Source organism: Emys orbicularis, chromosome 9 (assembly GCF_028017835.1).
Source record: "Emys orbicularis isolate rEmyOrb1 chromosome 9, rEmyOrb1.hap1, whole genome shotgun sequence".
NCBI classification, from domain to species: Eukaryota; Metazoa; Chordata; order Testudines; family Emydidae; genus Emys; species Emys orbicularis.
In genome coordinates, this window is record NC_088691.1 from 46,064,957 (window position 1) to 46,084,976 (window position 20,020).

General features: G+C 62.3%; 1 protein-coding gene across 1 annotated transcript in view; it reads left to right on the forward strand.

Annotated features, from left to right (window-relative positions):
* Positions 1 to 18,280, forward strand: part of SHROOM4 (shroom family member 4) — a 56,182-nt gene extending 37,902 nt beyond the window's left edge. The window contains exons 3-11 of the mRNA XM_065411161.1: positions 636 to 767; positions 2,371 to 4,642; positions 6,626 to 6,687; positions 12,220 to 12,903; positions 14,462 to 14,592; positions 14,675 to 14,951; positions 15,923 to 16,094; positions 16,424 to 16,696; positions 18,011 to 18,280. Coding sequence (XP_065267233.1) covers positions 636 to 767; positions 2,371 to 4,642; positions 6,626 to 6,687; positions 12,220 to 12,903; positions 14,462 to 14,592; positions 14,675 to 14,951; positions 15,923 to 16,094; positions 16,424 to 16,696; positions 18,011 to 18,280 — 4,273 coding nt within the window. The remainder of the gene's footprint in view (positions 1 to 635; positions 768 to 2,370; positions 4,643 to 6,625; positions 6,688 to 12,219; positions 12,904 to 14,461; positions 14,593 to 14,674; positions 14,952 to 15,922; positions 16,095 to 16,423; positions 16,697 to 18,010) is intronic.
* The last annotated feature ends 1,740 nt before the right edge of the window (positions 18,281 to 20,020 follow it).

Below are 20,020 nucleotides of genomic sequence, written 5' to 3' on the forward strand. Positions count from 1 at the left end.
CCAAGGGCCGAGCATAATCCCATGCCTCCGGGAGCTGGGGCTTGAGGATACCCCAGGCTTTGGGGGTACTGTGCTGGAAAGGGAGGGTGCAGTGCATGGGGAGGGTGGGGACTGAAATCCTCATCACCCAAAGTGTGTGGAGGTGAGCATTTAGCCCCATAGCGCTGGCTCCTCCTCTGCCTATTGGAATGTCGTGGGGGGAAGGGGTCCCCGCATTGCTTCAGTTGGTGGGGGGCGGATCCCTGCTCCCTGCCCCTGCTGGCAGAGAGGCAGGAGTGGGGAGTGCCGCGAGGGGCAGCCCAGAGAAAGGGCTTCCATGCCAGTCCATGCCCTTGGTGGCTTCTTCCTCCTGGTGGAAGGCACCTGCTCCCCACCCCTGAGTGCCAGCAGCTCCCAGCCCTTCGCTCAGAGGAGCGTGGGATGCCATTCTCTGGGCTGGGCAGGCATGGTGGGGGGGGAGATGGCCCCCCAAAACTCCAGTGAGCTAATGTGGAACTCCTCCGGGATGTCCCCTCTGTCCTGCTAAGGGAGCCTCCTTGCGGGGGATGGGATGGGAAGCTCTCCAGGAAGTGAGCTCAGCCCAGTGCCTCAGCCCGGTTTCCTCTCCATTCTCGGCTCTGTGCTGCTCTTGGCAGGAGGAACGTGCCCGTCATCAGGCCCCACTCCTGGCACCTGGCCAAGCTCTCCGAGGTCCGGACCGAGGCTGCCACCATGCACTGTCCCTCTGATGCCTTCAGCTTGTCTTGGCACTCAGGATGTGACTCCAGGTGAGTCCCACAGCAGCTGGGGTGTAGCCCAGTGTGTGCCACCGGCTCTGCCCCACCTGGACTCGCTGCCCTGGGGCACTCGAGAGCCCTCTGGGTGGAGGAACCTGGGTAGGTGCCTGGCTCTAAAATGCCCCCTTCCTGGAGCAACCCATCCCCAATCTAGCTGCTCCCCAACCCCGGAACCCCTGCCTTGGGCCGCCTCTGGGCCTCCAGCGCCGAGCCGGGGCCCAGCAATGGCCACTTGGTTGTCAGCCAGGCATTGGTGGCCCCGGGTTGGCTGAGGCTGATTTTGAGCCTGGGCTCATTTGTCTTCCCCAGTGGACTGCAGAGGGCAGAGTTAAGGCCAGCCAAGCTTCCCAGAGCTGCCCGGGTGCAATTCCCTTAGATCTGAGCTTTGCTCTCACCCTGGCCCTTGGGATAATGTAACCCGCCCGTCACCGTGTCTTTAGCCCTTCAGTTCCCTGGCTGATCTCTGCCTTAGTGTTCTCTGTGCCTGGGCTGTGGGGAAAGCAGCCTTGTCCTGCTGGGACACGGAGGGCTTGGACCAGAGGGCCACATGGCCCCTCTGATGCACCATTAGCTGGCTCTCCACAGTGCACTTTATCCCAGCACGAGTGCATGTCTCACCCTGGAATTTTCCGCCTTGGGCTGGGTTGTCTCCAAGCCTAGCACATTGTTCCCTTCTCTGGCCCGGCTGGCTGCTGCCCCACCTCCCACTGGGGCCCTTTGGCACTACCGCAGGGCCCCCTCCGCCCGTTCCGATGGGAGGAGCTGCCCCGCTCCATGGCTGAGGCTCCCTCTCTTCCCCTGGGACGGTATCCCTTTTTTCCCAGCTTTAGTTTGTTCTGCCGAGCTCCGATTCCTGAGCAGGAAGGGTGGCAGGCCAGAGCCAGCTGCGTTGCGAGCATGGAGCTAACAAATTCCAGTCCTCTTGGCCAAATGAGGGGCTGCGAATGCCAGATTGCCCCCAGTCCCAGAGGACAGGCGAGAACACACTGCAGGCCCAGCGGGCCCCCCCCAGGCCAAATCCTCCCCTTGCTTACATGCGGTCATTCTGGCCGTGACACCCCCCTCTCCCCCGTCACCTCTGAATAGGAACTAGCATCCTGGGGCTGGGCAAAGGGACAGTGAGGCGAGTGGAGCTGGGATCGACAGCTCACCTCTCCGGGGAGCATCACCTGGCTCTGCCCGCCACTGAATCCACCGGACAGGGAGATCCCCTGATGCACCCAGCCCCTGCCCAGGGTGGGGCCAGGGCAAGGCTGGGACTAACTGTCCCCAGCGGGGGCAGGTGGGAGGCCTCACCCCTTGTTGCACTAGTTCTTGCCCTGGTGCCGCCTGGGCCCCCTGTGCAATGCCCACAGGGGAGCGATTCCTTCCTGACCATAGCAGGGGAGCTGCCCAGGAGCTTGCCAGTGTTGTGTGAGCTTGCAGAGCTGGGGTGTTTGAGGGGTGCACTGGGCCGAGGAACATCTGGTCTGTACCTGGCCTGTGAATGGCACCGAGTGACACAGGCCGGGTTGGCTCTGCCCATGGCGCTGGGGCGGGCGGGGGGGGAGGGTGTTTGCCCAGTGCCGCTCACACTTGCTGTCTCTCTCTCCAGTGACCTGTCCCTGCAGTGGGCCCAGCTGTCTCGCCATTGCAGCACGGAGAAGAGCAGCTCCATTGGAAGCATGGAGAGCCTGGACCCGCCCGGCCAGACCTACTACGAGGGCAGCCTCTCGCCTGTGGACCAGAGCATGTACCAGAACAAGCGGGACTCTGCCTACAGCTCCTTCTCAGCCAGCTCCAACGCCTCGGACTATGCCCTGTCCCTGCGCCCCGAGGAGATCTCCTCCACAGACTCCATCCTCCAGGGCCTGGGCCCCAGCCAAGCCCACGAGGGGCGCTACCTGCAGACAGGTAGTGAGGGGGCAGATGTCTCCCACCAGCTGTGTGAGCGCCTGGCACCCAACTCCAGGCCCTCCTCATGCCCCCACGAAAGCAACCTGTCGGGCTCTGCCAAATCAGGCCCCCCTCCCCAGCCCCCTGTCAGGAGGGACAGCCTCCGGGCCTCCAACCCCCAGCCAGCTGGCACCGAGCGACGCCGGGCCTCCGCCCCGGCTGATGCCCTGCACCTCCCGGGCAGATGGACCTCGGACACCTCACTGTGCCTGCGAGACAAGGAGCCCGAGGGAGTGGGAGGCCACCCGAAGGAGCACCTGTCTGCTGACCAGTACTACATGCTGAGCTCCCACCTGGACAGACGCCAGCCCAGCATGGAGCAGCTGTTAGGGGAGAGCACAGACCATCCCCAGGGGGCTGCCCATGGGCAGTGCCAGGACAGCGGTGCCCACGAAGGACAGCCAGGCGCCAACGGTGACCCGCCCCTGTCTCCTCGGAAGGGGCACCGGCACAGTGCCCCTGAGCAGCTGCTTGCATCCCAGCTGCACTCCCTGAATGTAGCCATGGGCAGCAGCCGCTGGGACACCCAGCTGCAGGATGGGCACCAATGGACCGTGAACCCGCTGCACTTGGAGCAGCCGGGACTTGGCCAGCAGACAGAGGATGCCAAAGAGCAGCCGTGCAGGGATCCGGCCGCGGGCACAGACCGGGCTGATGACCATGCCACACAAGCCCAGCACTCCCCTGACCGGGCCCAGGACTCCTGCCACAGCCAGGGGCCATACAGGTGTTACCCAGAGCTGGAGAGATCCTGCAGCACCCCCAGCGAGTCAGCCATGCCACAACAGCCTGCTGGCCTGACCCCTGCATGCAGCTCCGAGGCGCTGGTGGAGGAGGGGAAGGAGTCCGGGGAGAGCAGGCCGAGCACCAGGAAATCGGGCCCTTCCCATCAGCGATCAGCCCAGCTGCGGCGCCGGAGTGAGCGCTTCGCCACCAACCTGCGCAACGAGATCCAGAGGAGGAAGGCCCAGCTGCAGAAGAGCAAGGGCTCTGCGGCTCTGCTGTGTGGGGAGGAGCCAGTGGAGGAGACGGATGAACCATGCGAGAGTCCCCCCAATCCCTCAGCCCCGCCACAGGGCAGGCTGCCTAGCTCAGGGGACAGGAGCTCTGTCGGCGTGGCACGAGCCAGAGCCAAGTGCCTGAGCCCCATGCCGGGCGCAGCACCTGCTGGGGAACATGGCAGGAGCCCCGGCTGCCCAGCCAACAGGAGCGCCCTCACCCCCCAGCCTGCACGGAAAGGCCCCAGCACCCCTGCCCCTGACAGGGAGAAGCAGAGGGCTCCGGGGACTGGGGGCCGGTGGCGGTGGTCTCCGGAGCACAAGCTGCAGCGGGCCCTGAGCCCTGGGGAGGCATATGCCAAGGGGCCGGAGGCGCCCGCCTCCCCGCTGCGCCTGGCAGAGGATGCCGTCCTGCTGCCCTTTGCCGACCGGAGGAAGTTCTTTGAGGAGACCAGCAGGTGCGTGGTGCGCCTCCCCGCCCGGCACAGCAAGCCCCCCAGCTTCCAGCCAAAGGCAGCCGAGCCGCACACCTTTCAGCCACTGGGCGCTGAATGTCGGGAGCTGCGGCGCCGTTCCGTGGACCAGTCCTACCCGCCCCTGTCGCCGGGGCGGCAGAATCTCCCCGCCTACGCCGAGTGCTGCCTGGAGCCGTCTGTGTGCTACGCCGGCCTCCCGCGGCATGGCGAGTTCGAGTACCTGCGGCCCTTTGCCCGGGCCTGTGCCGGGACGGCCCCGGTGCTCCGCGAGCCCTGCCTCTACTGCTCCGGCGACATGTGCCCTGCACTGCTGCAGAGGAACATGCAGCCCAGCCATCACGGCTACCGCTGCCACACGCACCCCTGGGTGCCGCGGTGTTCCGACTGCTGCTGCTCTGTTCCCCACAAGGCTCTGGAGAAGAGCGAGCCCTGGCCTGGGAGGAAGGTGTTCCTGCCGGTAAGAGATCCTCCCTGCAAGCTGCCCCCGGTGCCAGGTGGGCGGGCCCCGTGGCTGAGCCTGGCCCGGCTGAGTACCAGCTTGTGGAGAGGTGCAGGGGGAGGCTGTCAGAGGGATCGATCTGTCTGTCTGTCCCTGGGGATGGGGAGCAAACCCTGCTTAAACACCAGGAGCTGCTGCCTCCTTCACCCTGCCTCACCCTGAGCCCTTTGCCCTATGCCAGCCACTGGCACCAGGAGGCACCAGTCCCCTCCCAGGCTGTTTGAAGCTGTGTGTATGTGTGTGGGGGGGTGTCAGAGCAGGGTGTGTGGAGAACAGGGTGGGGGGCAGAGTTCCTGGGAGGTGGCAGGGCACAGGGTAAATTGTGTATTGCGTGGCTGCGTTTGATCCCCGGTGGTTCCCCAGCTCAGGGAAGGGGTTCTGCCCGTGGCTCTGTGTGTCTGTTTGGCATATGCCTGGTTTGTGTGGGAGGAATCATGTACCCCTTGCCTGAGACCTGCCCACCTCTGCCAAGACAGTGACTGGCATCCCCTGCCATCTGTATTGAACTCAACCTTCTCCAGAAACGTGCCACGGGTACCCTTCTACCCCCTGCCACACATGCCCCTGCCAGGCCTGGAGCAGCCAGCTGGTGTCCCTCTGGCACCCCTCAGTGCTGCTCCTACACTGGTGGAGAGGGGAGGGTGAGGAGTCAGGCTCCTGGCCAGCAGAGTCCTAGCTGTGGGCTGGGGAAGCGGGAGCCCAGGGAGGGCAGCGGTGGGTCTGAGCCAGGGCAGGATGGAGCTTTGTCTGTCTCTCCTGGCCTGGGGGCAAAGCTGGGGAGCATAAGCCGGGGTTTACTCACAAACAGTGACACTGTGCCCATCAGCCCTTCCTCCTCCCACCCTGCGATGTGTCCCCGTGCCATTGGGGTGGCATGAGCAGGGGGAAGGGCTGCATGGCAGCCCATGTACCTGCTGGGCACCTTGGCATTGCTGGCTGGCAGAGCTGTCTGGAGAACGAGACTCTGGCACAAGAAGCGTTGTGGTTGGTGTTTATTTCCATTAAACCCAATGCTGTCTGCAAACCAGAGCCTGAGAGAGCCGCAGCCTGGTCTCAGGACGCTCACCGCGGGGACCCATGTTCAAGGATGCCTGATTCAGAGCAGCCACTTGAACCCGGGTTTCCCACGTCCCAGGTGGGTGCCCCACCCACAGGCTGCTGGCTGTTCTGGCCTCTCCCAAATTCCATCCCGGACCCCAGAGAGTTTCTGCAGAACATTTTCGTTTGGCTGAATATGCCTTGTCTGACCCCCTGCCAGTGGCCTGTTCATGGCCAAGCCCTGCTGTGTCGCACGTCCCTCCCGGGGGTGTCACACTCTCCTGTCAGTGCAGGCTACTGGCAGTAGCAGGGCATTGGCGTCCCTCGGCTGGGGGTGACTAGAGAAGAAAGGGATGCGGGGGGGTGTCGTTTCCTGGCAGGGCATCAGACCCCGAGGGGGTGGGTGCCCTGAGTGCTGGGTTGAGGCCCTGGTGCCCGCCCGGCTCTCCTGCTTGCACCCTCCTGCTCGTGCCCCGCCCAGCTCCGTACCTGTCAGGCTCTGACAGGACCTGCCCGGCCTGCCGCACTTTGGCGGCCGGACCTGCCTGCATGAGCCAGCGCGAGCCCCGAAGCTCCACTGCCTGGGGAGCCTTTCCCTGTGCAGTCCCTCTGTGGCAGCTGGGAACCAGCCCTGCAGCCCAGCCCCATGGCAGGAGGGCAAACAGGCTCAGCGGGTTTGTGGCTCTACGGGGGCGGGCGCTAAGTTGGCTGCCAGGAGGATGCATTTCCTTGCTGAGACTCTGCTGTGGCCATGGGGCTGTGAGCGGAAAATAGCCCCTGACCTGCCCCCGTCCATCCTGCTCCTGGGATGTGAGGGGTGGGGAGGGGGGGAGGTGGAGAGCACCAGTGGGAGGGGCGGGCAGCTCATCCTGGCCATCTCACTCCTCTGATTCTTGTTTGCAGGAATTTCCTCTGGAGGAGTGGGAGCCTGGGGCGATAAACAGGAAGGGCAGCCAGTCAGTGAGGTAAGGGCCGTGGCAGTGCAGGGGAGGGGGGGGAGGAGGAGGAGGGGGCAGGTTCCTACTTGGCTTTGATATGGGGCCGGGGTGGGGGGTCACTGATAAAATGGCCGGCCAGCCAGCGAAGGGGGTGGAGGCTGCCTGTGACACTGGATCTCATGGAGAGCCCCGTGCACCCCAGATGGGGTCCCCAGCACTCAGCTCACCCAGACGCTTTGCTGGGATGCTGTCACTTCCAGGTGGACACCGCAGCAGACCTGGCTTCCAGGCCCACAGATCCTCCCTGGATCTCCAGCCGGTGGCTCGGGTGGGGCTGTGGCCCTGCCCTGCAGTACCTGCTCGGTTGGGCTATGTGGGGGGGGCTGCTCTCATTACCCAGCCCAGGCTCCTACCTACTCCCCCCTCCGGGGCGCTGCTGCTGGGGGAGAGGGGTCCCTCCTGGCCAGTGGGGATCAGCTGTGGTGGTTCAAGGCTTTGAAGGTGGACAAGGGCGTGAGAGCCCTGAGAAAGAAGCCCCAGAAAGTGCCGGGGTCCTGAGTTAGCAGCCCGGGCAGGAGAAGAGGCTGTGGGTACCATGTGCTGCAGGCAGTGGTGGGGGCTGCACAAGGAGTGGGGGTGTCTCCCAGCATGTTTTAGCTGTGCTGGAGCAGGGGCCATCCCCTATGGCCCTGGTGTCAGGGCCCCAGCTGTGGGGAGCAGGTCGAGCTGAGCCTGACGTGGAAGGGACATAGTCCGAGTGCAGGCTGGGGGCCAGGCCAGGAGCAGCAGCCCATGCTAGTGCCATGTTGTAGGAGCAGGTTGAACTCAGGTCGTTGAGTCGCACCAGGCTGGAGCCTAGTGAGCCGGCTGAAGCAGGGTCAGTGGAGCTGAGGCTGGGCGAGAGGCTGGGCCAGGAACCGGGAGCTAGGCAAGGGACCAGGAGTGCACAGCAGGGTTTGTTAGCAGCAGCAAGCCAGGGATCTGCCCAGCTGCACTGACAGCCTCAAGGTGTTTTTTCTTAAGCAGCGTGCCTAGGCCAATCCAGAGCACAGGAGGCTCCAGCAGCCAGCACCTCCCTGCACAGGCAGCCAGTGGGGCTTGCACTGTGGGACTCAGAGGAAGCTGTTTCCTGCTTTGCTGGAGCTGGGAGGTGGCAGGGTGGACACTGCAGCAGACCTGGCTTCCAGGCTCACAGATCCTCCCTGGATCTCCAGCTGGCCCGTGGCAGTGACGGTGCCCGGGGAGTCGCTCTGCATGCGGTGCTACAGGCCAGGGCACAGGGTTGGCACCTGGGTCGTGCTGCTGCCTCTCGCATGAACCCAACAACAAAGCTCTGGGCATATGGCCAGAGAAACCTGCAGCCTCGCTGCCAGCTCCAAAAGGCCTTTTTTAACCCCCGGCCCAGCCGTCAGCCCTGAGGAGCCAGGAGAAGTCCATGTCCCCATACACACACATTCACAATCCATAGGATCACAAGAGTCTAGGGTGACCAGATGTCCTGATTTTATAGGGACAGTCCCGATTTTTGGGTCTTTTTCTTATATAGGCTCCTATTACCCCCCACCCCCGTCCCGATTTTTCACACTTGCTGTCTGGTCACCCTACAAGAGTCTAACTAGGGCCTCTCCATTTCAGTGTCTGGGACAGGCAGGCAGCCGGTTGTTGGGGCTTCCCAGGGTGCTGCTGCTGCAAGAAGCCTTGGGTTTCTGTCGCCAGGATTCCCTGCCAGGATAGCCGTTCAGTACAGCTCTCTGGCTGTGGTGATTTGTGGCGAGCTTCCACCCATCAAGGAGGTGCCTGAAGTGCTGTTTCCAGGCAGATGAGCGCCAGTAAATCCCCACACTGAGCACATGAAGGCTGCACAGCCGAGCAGGGAAACACTGCAAAAGTTGTCATCTCAGGCCAAGATTTTCAAAAGGGCAATCCACAGCTTAGTCCCCCAAATCCTATCGAGGTGCCTGGGCCCAGATCCCCAGAGGTACTTAGGCCCCTAACTCCCATTGACATCAGTGGGAGTTAGGTACCAAAATATCTGTGAGGACCTGGGCCCTGAATAACGGCTGACTTTCAAGAGTGCAGAGCACTAATCTGCTCCGTTAGCCTGGGTTCTGAAGGGCCTCCCAGGTACCCCTGCAAGGCAGATGATAGACTGTAATCCAGAGAGGCTGGCTAAAATCAGCCCTGGTATTGAGGAGTTAGATTGTCCTTAGGGATTTAGGAGCAGGAGTCCCACTGAAAATCTTGTGAAGATCCCAGCCTTGATGCCGAACTCCGGAAGAGCTGAGGTTTAGGCATCTGTTGGTTAAAATCTTGTCCTAAATTTCCCAGATCTGATTTTGTTTTGGAAGCAAAATCCCAAATGCTCCGCAGGCACTGTGGAAAGCCAAGCTAAGGCAAAGCAAAGAGCCTGTCCTCTGCCCTGTGCCTCCCCCCATGCAGACCCTGCTAAGAGCCGAGGGCCAGGGCTGAGCCTTTCAAGTCATTTTCAACAGTTTGAAAGTGATGATGAAACATGCCTGGTCAGCGCTGGCCGTGAGCAAGGTCGTGGCCAGCCTAGCTTGCCTTGCAGCATTTCTCACACAGGCACGCCTTGGGGCCCCGCAGATCTGGTCCTGCTAGTGAAGGCAGGGGGCTGGACTCGATGATCTTTCAAGGTCCCTTCCAGTTCTAGGAGATGGGATATCTCCATTTATTATTATTTTATTTTATTATTATCTGCCTTAGTCAAACACAAGCCACTGGGCTTGGTCCAGGGGAGCTGGCTGGAGATCTATAGGGGTCCGGCTAGGTGATCTGACAGGCCCTTCTGGCCCCTCCACACTGAGCTGTGTTTGGTGCAGCACGTGGCATGGCGGGTCAGTCCCTACCCTGGGGTAGCCAGTTCTCTGTTGCATGCAGTGGACTAAGGAGAGGGGGACAGGTTAGTGAGTGCATCTGAGAGGTGGCCATGCCGTGGGTTCTGAATTAGACTGTGGGAGGGGTCTGGGCTGTGACTGGAGGCAAAGGGTAAGGCGATGCAGCACATTCCCAGAGGCGGGGTCAGCGGAGGAGGCTCAAAGGGCTAGGCAGGCTATCCAGGGAACAGGAGCCACATGCCAGGCGAGTCCGCTGTGCTCTGGGGCATTTCCGCTGGGCCTGCTCTGCCCAAGATTTGGGCTGATCCTCACACTAAGGCTGGTACTAGGGTGACACTGTTGTACTGGGAGAAAGTGCCTTGTTCAGGTACAGCTGTTCTGCTTCCTGGGTGGAGCCAGCCGGTGTGGGGTAAGCACATTTACAGCTGTGACTGCGGGGCTGGGTTACCTAGACGGGAATCGGTCAGGTTTGTGTGTGGCCAAGGCCTCAGTGGGAAGATGGCTGGGGTGAGGATACCAGGCTGCCTGACAGGGGAGACCAGCACAGGAGTTCAGAGTCCTTTTGCCTCTCCATTTCTAGGCTTTCCCAGGTGTGCCCCGCTGGTGTCCCCTCCTTGCTGCAGTCCCTGACTTGCCGCTAGCTTTCCTGGAAGGGTTAGTTTTTTCCTCTCTCCAGCTCTGCCTGCTTGTAGCTGAGAACCACGTCTCCATGTGCCCCAGCAAAGCAGGTGTTTGATCTGGCTCCAGCAGGATTTGGATTTATGCACAAGCTGGGGGTTGAAGGGCCCTTCCAGAAGCCCAGCCAAAGCACACTAGAGAGTGGAGCTGGGTGTTGTATGTTACGCTGCATGGTCAGTGTGCCTCCCTGAAATGGGCCTGCTCTCTGCCTTGTTCGGTCAGGGATTTCCTAAGGCTGATCCGAGCCCTGGTGATCTCAGCCCCGACCCTCGGGGATTCCCTGCCCCTAGCATTCATTTTGAACTTGCCCCTCATTCCAAGAGCAGCCAGATGCGGACACGCCTGTTCCCAAGGCAGCCAGCAGGATGCAGCGGGGCAGTTCCAGAGGAAACAAGCCAGTTATTTTAGCAGCTCCCAGGCGAGCAGGGAACGGAGCAGAAGGCGGGGGAAGGCCCGGAGGGATGCCGTCACCACTCTGCGCTGAGAGGAGGGTCTGGCAATAGCTAGAACAGGGGTCTCAAACACGCGGCCCGCGGGGTGATTTTCTGCAGCCCGCGAGCCCCTCGCAGCCCCCCCGCCCTCCCCTAGTGTTTACCAGTGTGGCGGCCGGACCTGCACCGGGAGCAGGGCAGGCTCCCTGCCTGCCTGCCTGCCTGCCCTGCCCCACGAAGCTCTGGACGAGGCTGGAATGTGGGGAAGGGGGCGGCGAAGGGGCTGTGTGTGGCTGTTACTTTAGGCAGCGCCCCCAGCAGCTCCAATTGGCCAGGAACGGGGATCCGCGGCCAATGGGAGCTGCTGGAGGCAGTGTCTCAAGCAACAGAAACGCACAGCCCCTCCAAACCCCCCCTTCCCCACGTTACAGCCTCTTGCGGGGGCAGGGCAGGCAGGCAGGGAGCCTGCCCTGGCCCCGGTACGCGCCGGGCCAGATCCTGCCCTCCGACCCCCTCCTGCAGCCGAGCCCCCTGCGGCACCCTGCACCCCGACCCCCTGCCCTGAACCCCCTGCCTCACCCCGCATGCCTCCTGCACCCCGACCCCCTGCCCTGAGCCCCCTGCTGCACCCTGCACTCCTCTTGCACCCCAACCCACTGCCCTGATCCCCCTGCCGCACCCTGCACTCCTCTTGCACCCCAACCCCCTGCCCTGAGCCCCCTGCCGCACCCTGCACCCTGACCCCTTGCTGTACCCCTCACCCCTCCTGCACCCCACACCCCAACTCCCTGCCCTGAGCCCCCACCACACCCCACACCCCTCCTGCTCCCCCTGGGGGCAGGGAGGGGGCAGAGTTGGGGTGGGGATTTCGGGGAAGGGGTTGGAATGGGGGCAGGGAAGGGGTGGGAAGAGGCGGGGCGGGGCCTCATGGAAGGGGTGGAGTGGGGGCGGGGCCGAGGGCGGCTGGGGGGGAGGTGTCAGTAATGCGGCCCTCGGGCCAATGTACTAGTCCTCATGTGGCCCTCATGGTCATTTGAGTTTGAGACCCCTGAGCTAGAATGTGGGATTGAGGCGTGGCCAGGGGAGCACGGACTGTCCACTCTCAGTCCTTGGGAGCTGGGAACGTGACATGCTGCGCAGAGATGCTGAGAATTGCGTGTCTAGCCCTCCATGGAAGGATTTTCCATGGGGTATCATAGGGATCATCGTCAGCGCGGTGGGAGGGGAGGCAGAGGAAGGACTACTCAGTGGTGGGGGTCTAGGACTCTGGAAATCCAAGCTCAGCTCCTTTCCCCATCCATGCCTTGGGGAGAACAGCCCCCCTCCCCCCACCAGGGGCATGAGACGGCCATTCCATTGCAGATGGGGGGCCCAGACACTACGGGTGGAGTCGGATAAGTACCTTAGCGAGCGGCCAGCACTCTGGGCGCTGGCTGCCTGGGGCTGGGAACTGCCCCAGGGCTGGGCTTGCCACAGCAGTGGGGAATTGGCTCATAGAGAAGGGGTTTCTCTCTGACCCCTAGCTGCTGGCTCCTGTGGAAGCGGGCTGGGATTGAATGGGTTTCGGGGGCATCTGCCCCCAATGTTTTCCCCAGCGAGCTGGCGCACTACAAGATCGGCTTCCAGAGGGAGGGTCCCTTCCGGCCCTGCTTGGAGAGCTCCGAGCAGACGTGGCCTCCGTGCTACCGGGCTGCGTCCTCTCTCGACCTCTCTTGGGACTGCGAGCGGCGCGCGCCAGAGAACCCCAGCGAGTCACTCCACCGCCCGCTCCGGGGCAGGGCCTTCTCAGAGAGCCACCTCAACATGGAACCGCCCAGCACCCGGGGCCAGGAGATGAGAGACGCCCCCTTAGCCAAGCTAGATGAGATCCACCCGATGCCTCTGTGTCCGGCCAGAAAGAAAGGGCCGCCTCCTCCCCGGCCCCCACCCCCTAATTGGGAGAAGTACAGAACTCGCCGGGCCTCCCACCACCACCTGTACCCACTGGAGCCCGCCGGGCCTGGCTCAGCCTTGCTGGCGGTGCCCCTGGAACAGCCTCACCACCAAGGTGGTGGCAGCGTGGAGACCGCAAGGCAGCGCTCCCAGAGCCTTCCCCTGGACAAGCTCCCTGGGGACTCGGTCAAGCCCGTGGCCATCTCACAGCCCCGAATGCCTGGCACCCTCCCGCAGGAATCCCTGGACACCGGACACCTGCCAGAGCAGGGGAGCAACCACTACTACTGCCACGTCTCGCCTCAGGAGCCGCTGGCACTGGACATGGGCACCAGGGACACTCCCAGGCAAGTACCCCTGGTCCCCCTGGCCCCAATGGCATGGCCCATGGCCCTGTCACTGCCCTCTCACCCAATAGCGGGGCCCATGGCCCCACTTCCCCCTGGCCCTGATGGCGGGGCCCATGGCCCCGTCACTGCCCCCTCGCCCCTGAGGGGCCTCACTCACCTCAGTACCATGATCTGTTCCCTCTCAAGACTGCCGCTGGATGCTGCCCCCGATCCCTGGGTGTTTTAATGGGCTCCTGGCGTGCATCCTGTTCTGAGCCTATGTCACTCTCTGCTGAGGAGAAACCCCGTCCTTGCTGGGAGTCGCTGGCAGGGGGGCTGTGCCAAGGGCTGGAGTGCTTTGGTGGGCATTGGCCACATGTAAGGCAGGCTGCTGAGCTGGCAAGGCCTTGCACCATCCACCACCCCTGAGCTAAAGCGAGCGAGAGACAGATGGCCCTCGGGGCCATCTTAGGCCCTTCTGTGGGGTCACTCCATGCAGCTCGGGGGCCGAGCTCAGCACCAGCACCCCCCCTCCCTTCCAGTGCAGGAGCGAGGCTGGCATCCCTGCCCTGCTTGGCAGCAGGTTGGCTGACCAGGACAGGATGGTCAGCCAGGGATGTCCCTGGGATGCTGATTCCCACAGCACCAGAAGCGAGTAGGGACTGAGGAATGGCCCCCCTTTGCCCACCCCCATTCGGCTCTCATGTCTCGTACCGTGTGTGTGGCGGGGGGGGGGGGGGGTGTCCCTTTCCCATGAGCGCTGTCTCTCTGGGGTGACTTTGGACTGACTGTTCGTCCTGCTGATTCCCTGGCCCATGGCCCATCATGGCTCACAAGAGCCCGGAGCAAAGAGCTGTTGGCCCAGGCTGTCCATGTCCAGAGGCGGGGAGGGGGGAGGGGTGGGTGGATCCCCTGGTGGGCCTGGCCTGATGGCAGGGACGCCCAGAAAGGCCAGAGAAGAAGGGCCATGTCCCGAGGTGTGTTTTCCTCTGCTTGTTTGGTACTTCAGCAGTAACGAGCGTGGCCCTCCCCATCTCTGTGGGAGGAATCCTTGGAAGCGTCTCAGCCCCCCACTGAAGGGGCAGATGTTGGACCTTTAGCTCTGAGATCCCTTCTCCCAAGTGCATGTTGGATGTCTGAGTCCAAGGGGCTCTTTAACCAAAAATCCCAGCAAGGCATGTCAAGCAAAATGTCCCATCTGCCTGGTCCCCATGGCCCTGGATGCTGGCAAGGGCGGGTGGGACCTGACTGGGATGGGCTGAGCTCGCAGGGAGAAATGCTCCCCTCTGCATCCCCCGACATTGACCAAACCCTTTGAAAGCCAGGCCGGGCGCGATTGCCTTTTTGCCCCCCGCGAACGTGCTGTTCTCCAGCACACACTCTTTTCAAGCTTGTGGCACAGCCCCTGAGCCAAGGCTGCTCCCAGAGTCCAGCCGGCCCGGAGTTGCCCCCTGAGGCAGAGGGGTTCCGGCTCCCCAGGGGGTGTCCCCCAGTACCCCAAGGGCTGGAAGCTCTGGGCGCTGCTACACTACTTAGGCTCCCTACTAACACCTTTCCTCTGGGATTGTGTTTACAGGCCAGATGGGCCCTCAGAGGAGGGGGTGAAGGAGACGCCGCGGTGGGATATGGGCAGGTCTGTAAAGGATGAACAATACCAAGTGATTAGCTGGGGCCAGGAGCGCCCGCGGCCCAGCCCCCCCTGCCTGGGTGAGTGGTATTTCCCTGTGAATTCCCGTGGCATGGGCCCATGTGGCAGACATGGCCGCTCACTCCCTGCCTCCTCCTGCAGCCCCCGAGGAGGTGGAGTCGGCCCAGGAGAGCGCAGAGGTGGAGAGCTGCCGGCTGGGCAGGCAGCCGCCCTGCCGCATGACCTCAGAGGAGCTGATGCGAGATGTGGCGGGCAGGGATCGCTCCCTGGCAGGTGTGCTGAGCCCAGCCTCTGGCATGGTGACAGCCGCTGAGGTCATGGGAGAGCTCTTCTCGGCGGGGGACCGCCGCTCGTGGAAGGACCATTACCAGCAGGACTGGCGGCTGGAGAAGCAGAGTGAGGCTGAAGCTCAGGAAAGGTAGGAGGCGTCTTGGCTATTCCTGGGTGGGGCCGAATGCTGATGTGTAAATAGCTCGTGGGTGCTGGTGCAACCACTGGGGCATTAGGAACGTGCACAGAACATGTGACACCCCCTTCGGGGTGGCTGCTGGGCCCCAAGCAATCACAGCATCTTCCCTCCTGCTGGGTTTTGTCCCATGGTTGCCCATTTCCCTGTGTCCCCAGCCAAGCAGCCCCTGGGCTTGCTGAACATTGCAGGGTCACCTCTGCACTATCGCAGCGGCGGGTCGGTCCATGTGGCCTTGGGGACAGGGGGCTGCTCCAGTGCGCCCATAGTGGGGTGCCAATGGCATGTGGGCACTGCAGGGAACCCCCCACTGCGTTCTAAATGGGGAGGAGGTGAATTTCACACCCGTTCCCAGGGCTCAGGCAGCCAGCAGGTGCTAGGCTGGGCCCTGTAGGGGCAGAGACGGGGACGGCTGCAGGGCCTGGGCACAGGCAGCTAGCAGGTGCTGGGCTGGACCCTGCAGGGGCAGAGACCGGGATAGGCATGGGGCCTGGGCAGCCGGCAGCACTTTGCTGCTGCTCTGACATAGGAGACAGAACAGTAAGAAAGTGCCGTCTCTGTGCTGACGCCCACCTGCACCATGTGGCACCAGAAGAGACTGCTAGGGGTCTGGCCAGGTCCAGCTCCTGCTCTTCTGAGGCTGCTTAGCAAACCCATGCATCTCAGCCCCTGATGTCTAACTGCCTCCCCCCATCTGGCAAAATGCAGCTCCTGTCCCCCAAGCTGGAGCCGAGGGATTGGGGGATCTGGTGCCCTGAGACTGCATGCTTAGGGTTCAAAGAGCCTAGTGGAGTTAGCAGCCATTGGGATTCAGGTGCAGATTTTCCCCATGTCCCTGCCAGTAACTTCCTCACTCTGCAACTGGGAGCTCAGCTTCCCTCCGCTCTGGGCTGTGTCCGACCCCGTGTACCGTATGTGTGCAGGGAGGAGTTCCAGCCCATCTCCCCTCCCCTGGGGGGCGCCGTCAGCCCCACCTCCTACTCAGCCTATTACAACACCTCGGCGGGCAAGGCTGAGCTACTCAACAAGATGAAGGAGCTACCGGAGGGGACCTCAGAGGAGGAGGAGGTGGATCACGAGCTAGCACAGAAGAAGGTAAAGTGGGGCAGAGGTTATGGGGATTGTGCTCTGTCTCTAGGACCTGATATTGCCAGGGATAGAACCCAGGAGTCCTGACTCTCAGGCCCCCCTGCTCTAACCACCAGCCCTCACGTCCCTCCCAGAGCCAGGGATAGAACCCCAGAGTCCTGACTCCCAGCCCCTCCTGTTCTAACCCCCAGCCCCTACATCCCTCCTAGAGCTGGGGTTAGAACCCAGGAGTCCTGGCTCCCCTGCTCCACCTCTCGTGAACATGGCACCTGACATGACCCCTGGGTTTTAATCCCCTCTCTCGCCCCCTGCCCCACATTTCTCTCCCTCCGCAGGCACAGCTCATCGAGAGCATCAGCAGGAAGCTGGCGGTGCTGCAGGAGGCGCAGCGGGGCCTGCAGGAGGATATCAACGCCAACGCAGAACTGGGGGAGGAGGTGGAGTGCCAGGTGAAGGGCGTCTGCAAACCCAATGAGTTTGACAAGTTCCGCCTCTTCATCGGAGACCTAGACAAGGTGGTGAATCTGCTGCTGTCGCTCTCGGGGCGGCTGGCCCGGGTGGAGAATGCCCTCAACAGCCTGGACCATGAGGCCACCGAGGACGAGAAGGTATGTGGGGGGGATGCTCTGGGGAGGGGCACAATCCTCTGTATTGGCACGCACATGCCAGCTCGTCCACATCACCCCATTAGCCTGGGCACCAGGACAGTGGATCACAAGTAGCAACAAAGGTCTGATCCTACAGGATCCCCGGGAATCTGTCCTCCTCCACCCCCTTAGCTGACATGCAGGCACCTCTGAAGTAGGGCATTTAATAATGCACAGCAACATTCTATAGGCAGAAGTGGGGCAGAATCCTGTGTTCAGCTGACCCTCAGGATGAATTTCTGGAGCAGATTGTGGTTACCCAGGTTAGAGTGTGGCTGGAACACCAGGGCTATGGGTCAAGATTTAGCAGTGCTTTGACCCCAACGGTGCATTAGCAAAGCACAGGTCAGACAGGTGCTCTGTCCTCTGTTTAGGAGGGGCTGCGGGTCAGGAGTGAGGGGCATCGGCAGAGCTTGTGGGGGGTGGAAATTCAGGGCTGGGGTAGCGGGGGGCTGTGGGTTGAAACAGACACTGACAGTGTGTGGAGGGGAAGCTTCCCCAGCTTTCTGTGCTGTCTCCCCCCACATCCAGTTTCCTCTGATATTTTTAAATTAATTATGTGGCCTGGGCACTGCCCTGTTGTATTGTGGGGGTGTCTCTCTCACTCGGGCACTGCCCTGTTGTGTCTGTGTGTGGGGTTGTCACGGGGTGGGGGGAAGTCAGGGCCCTGCACCCTCACTTCCTGCGATTCACCGTGACTCTCAGCCAGCCAGTAAAACAGAAGGTTTATTAGATGACAGGAACACAGTCCCAAGCAGGGCTTGTAGGTACAACCAGGACCCCTTAGCCAGGTCCCTCTGGGGGGCAAGGATCTTAGACCCCAGACTTGGTGTTCCCTGCGTCTTCCCAGCCAGCCCAAAACTGCCAAAACCCCCTCCAGCCGACTCACTCCCCTCCCCCCCGGCTCCTCCTCTCCCTTTGTCCAGTTTCCCGGGCCAAGGTGTCACATGGTCCCACCCTCCTTCTGGCTCAGGTTACAGGCTCAGGTATCGTCCCTTACCTAAAGTCATCCCCTGCTCTCCCATCCCCCATGCAGACAGTTCCAGTGAAACTACATTCCCAGGTCAATCCACCCCACTCCCTACTGCGTCACAGGGGATGGGTGTCTCACCCGGGCAATGCCCTGTTCTGTATGTTGGGGATGTCTCACCTGGGCACTACTCTGTTGTGTTTGTGGGGTCTCACTCGGGCACTGCTCTGGTGGGGGGTCTTACCCCCCAAGTCCATGGTGGGTCTGCCATGTGCATTCACTACTCCCCGCTCTGCCTCCCACAGCTGGCGCTGCTGGAGAAGAAGCGGCAGCTGACGGAGCAGTTGGAGGATGCCAAGGAGCTGAAGGAGCACGTGGACCGGCGAGAGAGGGCCGTGTTCGGCACCATCTCGCGCTCCCTGCTAGCCGAGCAGCTCCAGGACTACCAGCACTTTGTCAAGATGAAGTCAGCCCTCATCATCGAGCAGCGGGAGCTGGAGGAGAAGATCAAGCTGGGCGAGGAGCAGCTCAGGTGTCTCAGGGAGAGCCTCCTGCTTGGGCCCAGAGATTATTAGTGCTAGCGCTACCCTCCTGGTGGCCACGCGGCCACGGTCTCCTCCACAGTGGTATGGCCTAGAGCTGACAGCCACGGCCTTCTCACGGGCTGCTGCTGGAGGACCCTGGAGCAGAGAGGGGTGTGTGGGTGCGTCCCGCCACCCCCCACGGCCTCCCAGCTGGTGACCCAAGCAAATGGTGCCAGCGTGCGTCATTCTCCTCCCTCCCCACCGATGCACTGATTCAGTGGGAGCCCGTCACATCCCTTCCAGCCGGCAAGATCCAGCAGGGCAAAAGGGGGTTCAGCCCTTCCCAGGGTGCCACAGCCTGAAGCCCCAAGGGGGGATGCTGCACTAGCCATCTCCTCTAGCACCGACCTGCCATGGGCCAGGCCACCAAAGCCAAGCAAACAGCGCTCCGGGTGGGAGAGGCTCTGCTGGAGAGCGGGCTGGGATTTCTGGAGCTGAACTGGAAGCCAGAGGAAACTGGACTCTTCAACACGCCAAAGGGGAAGTTGCTTTTGCTTCCCCAGCCCTTGCCACGGTTTGCAGTAGGTTCTACAGTCAGCTGGGAGAGCCCCGCAGCTGGCCCCCGCTGCTGCCTGCCCAAAGATCTCCCTCTCCCTTGTATGGTGCCAGGGTGGGGCAGAGGGCATTGCTGCCCCACTGCCATGACCCCAGGTGGCACGACCAAAGAGGATCTCGCACCAGTGCCTGGTCTCATCCATGTGTGTGTGTGCGTGTGTGAGATCCCTGCGAATGTTATTTATTTTTGTATTTTTAAGTTGCTTTTTTCCTATGGAGGGGCCTTGTGGGAAGAGGGAGGGGCATGCGGGAAGGGGGAGGAGCACATGGGGTGGGGGAGGAGCCAGGGACCTTAGCCCCGGGAAGAGCCTGTCCCCAACGCCAACTTCCTGCCCAACCCTGGCTTTGGGCCCAGGCACTAGGACTGTGCGTTCCACCCAAAGCAGGGCCTGGAACCAGCAGCCCCCAAGGGACAGGGAATGGGATGAGCCTCTGGCTGGCTGCCAAGCTGCCTGGCTCTTCCTCAGCCCTCGCTGTTTTGGGTATGAGGGGGACAGGGGGGCTCTGAACATCCCTCACTTCCTGCCAGGTTCACGATGTTCTTAACTGAAACCTCCCCCTCCTGCAGCCAAGGCCCGCTCCTTCACCAGCTCCACACCAGGAGTGGGCACTGCCCCCCCGCCAGTGCGGGCCCCTCTCCCGGGGTTTAGCCGGGGAGGCACTGCCCCCCAGCGCAGGCCCCTCCCCTGAGGTACAGCTGAGGGGCACTGCCCCCCTGTGTGGGCCCCTTGCCTACAGTTTGTTCTGAGTCCATTCCAGGAGGGTCCAAGAACCCAGGCCAGGGTCACCTGGTATCGGGCTCACACCCAGATTCTGCTGCGGTTGCGGCTCATCCCCAGCTGTTGCCGTGTGGGGCAGTGGCTGGGGCATGGGAATGGAAGCCCAGGACTCCTGGGTTTTCTTCCCGTCTCACCCACTGATTGTATATACCCACTGATATGCACTTCCCTGTCTGTGCCTCCTTGATGCCTGCTGTATGATGGGGTGATGCCACCCCATCTTGGCAAGGAGCTGGGAGCTCTGTGCAGAAACTCCATCCCCCAGACCATCCTGTCTCTGATAAGCTCAGACACCTGGTGCCAAGTGGCCACCTGCCCTGGCTTTCAGGTTCCAACGTTCACCTCGCTCTGGGGCATGTGGGGTCTGGAGACTTGTCCGCTTGTCCATGGGTCAGCT